The sequence below is a fragment of the Phallusia mammillata genome, chromosome 1 (genome assembly GCF_965637545.1).
Source record: "Phallusia mammillata chromosome 1, kaPhaMamm4.hap1.1, whole genome shotgun sequence".
NCBI lineage: Eukaryota > Metazoa > Chordata > Ascidiacea > Phlebobranchia > Ascidiidae > Phallusia > Phallusia mammillata.
In genome coordinates, this window is record NC_137252.1 from 21,690,173 (window position 1) to 21,701,213 (window position 11,041).

Genomic DNA, 11,041 nt, shown 5'->3' on the forward strand with positions numbered 1-11,041 from the left:
ACCAGTTTGAGAAAATGCCTAATAAAAACTTACTGTTGTACTTGGCTTTGTTTGCCATTCAATACAGTTCAGATACTTGTTTTCAACATCGCAGCACTTCAATAAAAACAGATGTTTTTGTTGTTACGACCAATGATGTTCTATAGAAGGAATAACAATGTTTAGAGAAGACAGAAGACAGGCAACAGCTCGTTTGAATGAGAGAATAAAAGTTGTATCAACATAAGTGTGACTTCGTCAGAGTAAACGTTTAAATATTCTGAATTATGAGTTGCCTTTATTTAGATATGCTTCATCCAGTTTGGTGTCCATGAATATTTGCAACTGTGTTTACAAAAACTGAAAAATTGAACCGTCTTTCTTTCCTGCTGACCAACGTTGTAATCTTTTCAACTTTAATGCTCTGGACTTATATGCAGTAGTTAGGAATCTTCCATGCCTTAAGGTGTGTATGTTTAAGAAGTTTTTGTAACTATAAAATACTACACCTTGTCTCACATAAAGTAAATACAACAAACAAATATTAAACTGTCCTTGAAGTTTCAGTCTTATAGTTAAAGGTTGTTGCAAAAGCTTGTTGATAGTCTGGATCTCGCTTTAGCCTCCCCATTGTGCAAAAACAATCACTAGTGTCTGGGCTTAAGCGGCGTTGTGCCTTAGCGAAAGCAGTATATCGAATCTGTCTGGCGTACAAACTTTTTGAAACTAATGCGAAACTTTCACAAATTAGTTTGCACATTGCTGTAGCCTCATATTTGAAACAGCATAAAAGATGGCGACAAAACTTGAATTACGGTGAGTAGTAGCATTTGCCAAGCGTTTTTACCTAAATTTGTAAGGACTTTTTGCTGTTTGTATTATTTTCGTCTCTTGCTTGGTTTGTATCACACAAGAATGGTTGGCTTCCTTTGGTGGTAACTTACTAGATTTACAGAATTGGTAATTCAAACTTAGTTGCACAAGTTGGGTGCCTAAAATGTTTCTGTGAGCTTGCAAAATTTCGTGCTTGCTTGGGGCTTTTATTTTTATGTATTGAAGTACGAGCTTCAAGCCTAGTAAAACGTAAATTAAGACTAATATGTTTATAGCTAATTTAAAATCCTTATGACTCCGGGTAACAAATTGGTGCAGATTTTGTAGAATCAACTTTTTGTTGGCTGTACACGTGGTGAAAGCAAACCGCGTCTGTGATATGTTGTGTCACAATACATCTGCTGTTACTACAAAAGACGGGAATCCAAAGTGGCATGGGATTAGGCTTTGGTTGACAACAGAAGCGTTTCTCTGAAGTCTTCGCGCTCGCTAGCCGCCCGCATAATACGAGCAAATCGTGATGATGACTGAAATATGATCGGAAACATTTGTACAACACTCAGAGCTTTTGTATTAGCGTGGCTGAAACTGATCTCAAATGGTCATTCGCTTCGGGAAGGAAATATGTCGTTTAGGAACGCGCCACCAACCATTGTCACTGGCTATTTGGGCATATTACGATGGGTATTATGTGTCAGTTACCTTGGGATGGACAACACATTGTTCAAGATATGCTTTTAATTGGGTGAAATTGCCAAATAACTTTTTATCACAATCGAAGATGATCCCACAATTTGACATGCAAGCCTATAACGCTCTTGCGATACACGGAAAATACAGTTCAAACCAACAAAATGAAGTTTGTTGAATTGAAAATATAGGCTCTCATTTAATATTTGTACTCATCAAGAAAAGGTTTAAAATCCATAACATTACTGGCACAATTGTGTTAGTTGTTGTTTGAATCGTACCAAAATGTCAGGCATTCTGCATTTTTGTATTAGACACAAACTAACGACAGAAAGTAAAGTTAAGTTATTTGTTTACCAATTTGACTTTGTTGTTCAGGATTGACTTGGGCCCAAGCGTTGTCGGTCAAACAGAGGAAGCCATTCGGAAAGCAAGTGAACAGTCGTCTGCAGTAAAACAACTCAGTCCATACGCGCTACAACAGAAAAAGATCAGAGCTCATACTACTGGTGCCAAACCTCGTGACCAAAGTGAGGTTGAGATGCCGGAAAAAGACGAAGGTAAATGCCCCACCTGGATGTTTTAAACAAAGGGAACTATAGTAGCCAACTGACAGCCACCCTAAAACCATGCTCTTGAATTTCATCCCCAAATTTCCTCTTTTTTTCCTCAAGGATAGCTTTAATTGCTTACTCCCCACCAAATCACCTCTAATATCTTAATATCTCCCGTGAAATCTAAATCTTAACATTGACAAAATTTTACTTTATTTATGCTAAGAGGCCTAAATGAAATTGATCTGGTTTAAATAAATTGGAAACAAGGTTCAAATGAAAAAAACAAATAAAAAGGAATACTCAAACTACACCAATTTAGTATACTGCACACTTCGGGATTTAATCGTTGAACTATCTCATGTTAAAGGAACAGAGAAAAAGCCAGAAAAGTCCACCAAGCCCAGGCGAAAAAAAGTGAAAGCAAAAAAAGAAAAACCGACAGAAAGTGCAGAAACGCCAAAACCAATTCTTCGACAAAAGAATACTCCCCCTACTGGGTCGAGAGTTGTTATAAAAGAAGATGATGTAAAGGGACAGACCCAAATCAGTCGCGAAACTCCAGGAATGAATTTGCCGACGCCGTTGCGAGGAGATGCCAATAGTCCTCTCAAACCCTACAAGTAAGTTTAGGGTCGTTATGTGACAGATAATAAAACCAGGTATTGAAACGAAGTATCAGGGTTTTATCAAATAAATCAAAATTCGGTGTCCTCTGTAACATACGCCCATTAAAATGGTTTGTTTTAATTGTTATTATTAACTATGTTAGGTTGCGAGGTGGACGACAGGGTTTGCGCAACACACTGCTGCGATTGACAACACCAGGAACTGCACCAGTGCCAACGAGAACTGATGAGAGAAAAATGCAGTTGGATGCACAGGCTGGCACGAAGGCCCTCAACGAGTTACTGGATGCTATAACCATTGGGACACGGATGCTGGAGTTTAAAGACATGTTGCAAGTAAGCACACTTTCAAAAATACCGGACAATGACCCTGCAAATATGGCCCCCTCGACTACTCCACCAGCGTTTCTCCCTCCCCCAGTCGTCTTATACTCACAGTGCGCCAAACTCTCCCGCTACGGGATAGATGCAGCGCGTTTAGTCATGATCAACCAATTGTCCCATCCACTATTTTGCGCTTCATAACGTTTTGACGTTGCGCAGCTATTTCCCGCTTGGTTATTGTTCAGTGCAATTGCGTGTTCAAGCGAAATAAACTCAATTCAATTCAACTCAAAATAAAATATATTAGTGTTGCAGCTAAAAGGTACAGGAAAATATATATTCACCAGAAATGGAGAGTTGTGTACAACCGACCAATTAAATAAATTATTTTCATTTGCAGGTTAAAGTTAATGTTGGAATTTCACATCATATTCCAAAAGCAACGCTCGAAGGCTTAACTTCCTTCCGACAAATTATCGATGAACTTTCGCTTTTGTGGAAAATAAATCGGCTTGATGTTGAGTTGCTACAATATCTACTCAACAAAATTGGAATGTTGGATCGTTTTGTAGCCGATATTGAAAAATATAAAAGTGCGGTGGGTTATATGGAACTTCCCGCATCCTCGGAACGTGAAGTTACAACCATTATTAGTTCGTTACACAACATTTTGCAAGGTATGTGGTGCGTTCATTTTCAACACAAATACCTTACCAGCATTGTCTCATTCTATTATATTATGACATCACTGTTATTTTTCTGCTTTTCTCTTCTTGACAAACTAATGAAATACAGTTTTTCCGATAAAAGTTACGCTGCCAAATAACCAACGGGTTTTAGGATTTGATTTTATATGTTCCCTGTATTAGGTTCGGACGAATCTGGTGGGTATTACACAACAATGTGTTTTCTTCACTATGGTGACGTCTACAGCTTCACAAGACCTCGACTTTCCTGTCTGAAGGAAGATTTGGCAAAATTATTGTCAATCCATCCAACACAAGTATAACCGCTCTCTCATATTAGCAGCAACTATGGCAGAAAAAATACACATGCATATTTTTGCAGATTACCTACGTCGCAAAAGTTGCTGCCAATGGCAACGGATACGTCACTGTGTATCAGATGCCGTGTTCCATCAGCAGAAAACTTGTTGGGCTTGCGAAGAGAAACAACGAAACACTCATGTCTCTCGGGTTAAAGGGAGTCCAAATAACTGGTAAACACACACAAAAAGAATTTAAGCCCTTGAATTTAAACTAATCAAACATTAAAGACGTTTTTAAAGAAATATTACCGCGGGCTCTGAAAATCTTATTTATACGATAGTTATCAATTTTTGTACTCTCCACTTAAAGTAAAACGTCTATACTGTAAAATTACTTTTGCCTTTCGAACCTCGTGTCGTTCCGACGTGTTTCGTGATCGTCAGACGAAGATCAGCAGAAATCTGAATGTTCACGTTGTATTAAGGTTCGGATGGTCTCAGATACACTCAGAGCATGGGATATCTGCAGGAAAAGACAAGTTCGGGAACACAAACGTCGCTGAATGACGTCAGGGTTGCCAGTCGCTTGACTAAAACCGCTCCCTCTGGCTCAACACTGCCACCACTCGGTAGAAGACATGGATACCAAATAATTCGACCTGATTTACGAGGTTTGCATTAAACAACGTCTGTCATATTTCACAACTTCAGTTGCAATTTTGACTACTTTTTTTGCGTCTTTTAAGCAGTTTTAGCTCTAAAAAGATTTGATCTGGATTTTCATGAACCGTAACGACGAAATTTTAGCCTACGGATCTAATTATCTTGATTTAAGTTAGTGTTAAAATGACTTTGTTTAAGCACCACATAAGTATGTAAGCAAAGACGCTATACCCATTTTTACAGAGATGCGCTGCAATCTCTTTTTGCATCAACAAAATAATGCAGAAAGCATAATTTTTTATTGTGACGATTGTTTATTTTGTGACAAAGAAACTTATGATTGAGCCCAAATCAAAGAAATTCTGCCTAAATTGAACTTGTTTCAAATTTAGCTGTATGTGAAGTTTCCAATTACATTCGGAAAATATAGATTCAGCGTTATTTACTTTGGCAGTGAGTAATCTTATTTGGTGATCAATATTTGTTATGCAGGAAACTTATTCTTTACATACGAATTGAAACAAAATCATACTTACCAAAATTATCAGTAACGACTTTTTTAGCTAAAAAGTCTGCAGCAAGTAGCAGGCAATCTCATACGTCCCACAGTGGTGGATTTGTCGCTGATGAATTGCTCGTTGGCGCCACCCCCAGTCCAGTAAAGCACGATTTATCACTAAATCCACCTGACGATCCTTATGAAGCAAAGTTTGAACGGCGAATTCGTCTGGTGAAGTCGACAATCAACGAACTTTCCAAACCCGAAACAGATGATCTTGCGGCCGTGTTACTTGAACAGGCAAAGGGTTTTGATCAACAGTAAAAAAACTATTTGTTTTTATTTGCATCTAATTAGTTTGAGCTAAAGGAAAATGTAAATACAAATGGTCTTTACATGTCGTTTTGTTACAGATTCGAAGTTTGCACTTGAACATTTCTTCACTCAAAAAAGATTTGCGTGAAAAATCTCGCGAACTTAACTCGAGCCAAAGCTTTGTTAAACAAGCTCAAAAAGAAATGAAGCAAATGGAAATGAGACTGGAAACCAAAGCTCAACAAATCAGCCAAACTAACGAACAACTCATTAAGGTAAAATTTAGCAAAAATAAAACAAACTACTGTTATTTTCTAGGCATTTATGGGACAGTCAAATTATGGTTATTTTTGGACCACTCTTGCAATACCACCGTTGTTTGTTCTGCTTCAACCGTTTTGCATTAAAAAGGCGAATGTTCTGTGTTCCGAATCTAAACTCTTTTTACTTTACTAAATAAGTCCGAAGGTATTAAAAAGGGAAAATCTACAACTGTGCCTTTGACAGCAAAGTAGATCAAACTTAAAAGGATCCTGTTCAACAAATGTTTAAAAAAGTTAACTCTTTTGTAAAGAAAATCAAGACATTAATGAATGAAAATGTTCGTCTTTCAAACGCACTTCATCGAATGGACGCCGAACTGGACGTGCATCGCCAACTCGAAAAGGACAGTCGTTTTGGCAACATGATTCGGGCTGTCAGGGTTACCACAACCGAGCCAACAGCGGCGGTGTAACGCCATCGTGTCACGCGACACATCATTTACAAATAATGTACCCAACAAAACTTCACTGAATTATATGCGACACTATTTGCAAAATCTTTTGATAAAGAATATGCGACGAACAGAAATGTTTGCACGCTCGCGGAAAAGCTTGTCATCAACACATAAATATTCTTTAAATATAGGTCACTAAATTTGGTTTTCAGCTCACAATGACTCATCATTATGTTGACTTTATGACGTATATATATTATGACGTGTCAAGTTATGTCGCCACACTTGTTGGAGAAAAATATTTGTCTTGAAAAAGTGTTTACAACGCCAAAAAGTGATATACTACTTTTTTGAAAGAAATTTTGCCCCCCAAATAAATATGAAACGTATTTCAACGTGCGATTAACAAAGAATTTGCGCCGTATTTTGCTCTTTTTCTGGAAATTTGCAACAATGCAGAAAATTCTACCAAAGCATTGTTTTGTTCATTGCCATGTCTGATTTGAGATACAATAACGCTAAATGAAAACTTGGGCTCATCCATTATTAGTTTCAGTGTTTTCTGTCGCCAAATGTATCATGAAGATTAGTAAATTTTAGCCACAAAACTGATTGTAAGTCAAACAGATAATCTATTTATGTCTCGGTTATCAACTTTACAGCAGCGTGCAGCATCCACGCGTATGGCGGGACGTTCCTAGAAAAGGCTCCATTGTTTAAACCTATGATAACATGTCAGTGACTAACCCCTGGAACCGTCTAACGGCAGTCCAAGCACGCGCATTCGGTTAGCAAGCACTTAACTAGACATCTAGGTACATAAGGGGTCGGCGCCCAATACAAAAAGTCTGTTTGACTTAGCAAACATGTTGTCTATTACCAAGTGGCTTTTCCCTGTTAATAAGAGCTAAGTAAAACTTTGGTAGGCGACAATTGGGATGTCTAATCTGTAGGCAGCATCTGGCGAATACGGAAGCTTGATTTTTTGACATTGTTCCATTGTTTTATCTAGCAACATGTTGGAGCCCTGTCGCCAAAACTGTTAACTGCTGTTAAACAGGCAGGATAAAAATTGATGATGCTTAAAAACAAAAACTTTGCGTCTATGAATTTTATTTTGTAAGACTAAATCTCGCAAAACCAGATAGAAAATATGTATTCTATGGCCTGTCACTAATAAACACTGAAAATTACGAATAGTATGTGTTTATGTCAAAAGTACACGGGAAAAAATTTAAAGAGCCACACTGTCAATAGAGCTAAGTTCTGGCGTCATTCTTCTGCAAACATTTGGAAATCAACACTGTCCATTTGGGACGGTCACATAATCTGCATTTGTTTCGTCATGCAAGTGACGTTGTTGATTACAGATTTAGACAAAATAAAGTGTTTGAGGAAGAACTCAATGTGGTGTTTTTTTATATTTACCATTACCAACACATCCGATTAAACCATTTACTACGAAATTATCTGCAATACGACCAGCAAACTCTAATTGTTGAAGTTGTAATAATTTAGCATGAATAAAAATAGTCGATCCTGAACCCTCGAATGGACTGATTTGCGATTCTTCTTTTCAAAATTTATACTAAACTATTTATTTTTGCTATGAAGATATATATATATATATTGCAGCAACAAACCTAAGTTCAACTACATTAAAAATGAGTTGATAAGTAAGTTATCTGTTTAAACTTTATGCCCAGTTTATCGCTCCTCATTATGGATCTTTAAATTGCTAATCTTACCCCGATTGAAAACAGTTGATCATTTAACTTTACTGCTAATGTAATAGAATCTACATGCTAACTAAAACACAAAATTGATATTATCGGTTTAAGCTGCCAAATCCATATCACATAACCTATCGTTCAATCAGAGAAAAACAAATGTAAGAGGATCGTGCCATCAAACAGATATACATATTTCATTTTTCTAAAAAATGTCAGGTTTGACTACTTATACGCTAATGCCAGCGGGGAAAGTAGTCGTTTTCTAATTGCGAAGAACAACAGTTTCTATGATAGGCCTGCTGTGCAAACAATTTAATTTTTGACATGGCAGACACGCGCTTAAAGTTTGCTCAACTTATCCAAGTGCCCACAATGTCTGCGTGACGTCACTATGCCACGCGTTTGCCACGATCCAGTGGCACATGGGAGATTCACACGTTATGTTGGTTTGTTTATTATAGGTTGGCTAATTAATAAGTAATCGGCATAGACCGAAATATAGCGTAGTTAGTTATATACCATTGTTAAGAAAGAAAGAAGGCTGAGGGGCCGATGCTACTGCAATCAATTTTGAAGGATGTATTTTCAGGGTGCTCTGGGTTGATCGGAGGTTTTTTCTTTGGAGCGATTAACTCACCGAAAAAATTAAAATACGCAAATGATCGTTTTTACCCTTTTTAACAGTTCACTGCTAAGCAGCAGTTTGCGTTTTAATCAGGAAAATAAAACTTAAGCAAGTAGGAAAATAAAAAAATATTACTATTTTGCATCATCTAGGTTTCAGTGAAAAAAAGGGAAAATGGACGACCGTAGTGCCTTGCAAGCATCAGCAACATTCCGGGACCCTTTGATTCTACCTCCGATCGAGGAACTTGCAGCAAGTCACAACTTTACCATGAGCACGCTTTTACCACCAGTGCTTCAGTACGACTTCGTCACCAATCCTGAACAGCCCAACATACTGCAAGGTACCTTTGATATCGTCGGACTGCCAGCAATGACCACGGAGCAAGTTTTACCAGAAGAAACATACCTATACGCTTCAAGTTTGTTACCAGATTACGGATTCATAAACCGTAACCAAATTCCATCTTGCACTGCTCCAGTCGCTGAATACAGTTTGCAAGAAGCCCAAGCAGTAGAGCCCGAAGCTCAAGAAGTGATTCCAGTAGAAACTTGTCCAAGAAAAAGCATTTCCTCGTTCGGCAGTGGAGATGATCAATCGACGTTGACTGGTGATTCGTCACCTGTTGTATACCAGGAAGATTTCGACATTGATTCGGAAGATTTGTTTAAACTGGATGATGATGTGAATTTCAACGGCGGTGTTGGAATTCCGGTGGGCCAGTCGAATGAACACCATTATTCAAGTAACATTTAATTATACTTTCGTTGTTTTTTAAACAAGTTTAATAGTAACATTGGTTCGTTTAAAAGCAGATGATTTATATCACTCCTACGCACCGGACATGACGACTTCAGGATATGACGCCATCATTCCTGGTGTTCCCCGTTTCAAACAACGAAGAGCGGCAAATAAAAGGGAACGTCGTCGGATGCAAATAATCAATGATGCGTTCGAAAACCTGCGAAGATATTTGCCGAGCGTCCCTTACGAGAAAAAGTTGTCAAAGGTAAAAAATCTAAAGGTCATTTGGCATTAAGAACATGGAAATATATATAAAAAAACATGTCAAGGTTGTATGTCCTAAAAAGATAAATGGATCCACTACAATGCGTAGAGACGTTCTTTTACCTTAACTTTTCTGGCGTTGTTTCGAATAATACTGATTAGCAAAAATATGCCAATTCCCTACCACAACTGCTATGCATAGTGGTAAATTAATTTTCATTGCAATCTGTAGAAAGCAGTTTAGGAAATGTTATTGATGATTCACCCATAAGTTTAGACAATAATTTGACCTTGCTAATTGGGGCAGGTTGAAACACTTCGTTCAGCGATAGACCACATTTCCTATATGGCGAGACTACTGGAGACTAACGGAAACGCCGAGATTCTATCGGAAAGTCCAGAGAAACATAAAGTTGTTGTTTACTGTCAGGATGCAGGTGAAAACAATTTTCTTGTCGTGAGCAAATTCTTGCACAAAATGTAATGTAACGCATTTAGTTTTTTTAAGACCGTTGTAGCCCGTCTAAACAGAAAATGGTTTGTCCTGCAAATGTTTACACCAACAAAAACGCCCAAAAGCTGAATTTTTTTCTGTGTATTAAAGACTTATCATTAAAGTCTAAAACTGTTACTAAGTTTTATATTTACGAACCACTTTCAACAAAAAATGTTTTTGGTAAAGTTGCTTAATATTCAATAATTTTGTCTTTAGAATCGAACTGCAACCAGGACAGAAAAATAAATACAAATGTAGATGTAACCAAAAAAGAAATTTTTGGTCATTCTCTCTCGTGGTCATGGGAGAACCCTTCTTCTAAAGACAATGGGAGCGGACCACATCCGAAATCCCGGCAGAATAGTTCCGCACACGAATTTAAAAGGCAAAAGAAAACAATTCGTGCGCCAATATGGCAACCACGTTTTCCTGCCGATAAAAACAGAAAACCAGAGCAAAATGAATACAAAATTGCTCACAGCAACTCCTATTGCCCCGACGCGTTGCTATCGTTACCACCAGTAGCTTCTCTTATTGCTCCTCCAACTCCATGTCCTGACGTTTACTTCAACACTTCAGTTGAGCAGGAGCAATTAGAGGCAAACTGTTCTTGCGAAGTTACAAACAATGAAATCATGTTTTCTGAATGGATTGAAGGATTACAGTCCCAGCAGACTCACAAACTTGATAATTTGCAAAGTAAAGCACCTGTTTATGCATTGTAAAGGAGCGGTTATTTGTACGGTTTTATTTCTACCTGTGTGCGTTGTCATCAATAAAATGGACCTACGAAAACTCTAAAACATTTGTTTGATCATAATTACTAGGTTTCAAAAGGCTAATTTGTGTTTAAGTACAAGTGAGTGTTTGTAAAGTATGGTGATCGGCAAAGGGTCGAATGTTAGTATCTATTAATTTTTGTAAACTTGGATGATTATTTGCATGTGAGCTATGCAACCTGCAGTTGCCATAAATATGGCACTGTG

The 11,041-nt window shown here is 37.7% G+C and overlaps 1 protein-coding gene across 1 annotated transcript; it reads left to right on the forward strand.

Annotated features, from left to right (window-relative positions):
* Nucleotides 1–772: 772 nt before the first annotated feature.
* Nucleotides 773–6,211, forward strand: LOC145209075 (uncharacterized). The gene is made up of 11 exons (XM_080079326.1): nucleotides 773–795; nucleotides 1,882–2,063; nucleotides 2,428–2,680; nucleotides 2,830–3,022; nucleotides 3,411–3,687; nucleotides 3,880–4,013; nucleotides 4,079–4,229; nucleotides 4,484–4,669; nucleotides 5,225–5,460; nucleotides 5,574–5,750; nucleotides 6,050–6,211. The coding sequence occupies exons 1-11, from the start codon at nucleotides 773–775 to the stop codon at nucleotides 6,209–6,211; spliced, it is 1,974 nt and encodes a 657-aa protein (XP_079935452.1).
* The last annotated feature ends 4,830 nt before the right edge of the window (nucleotides 6,212–11,041 follow it).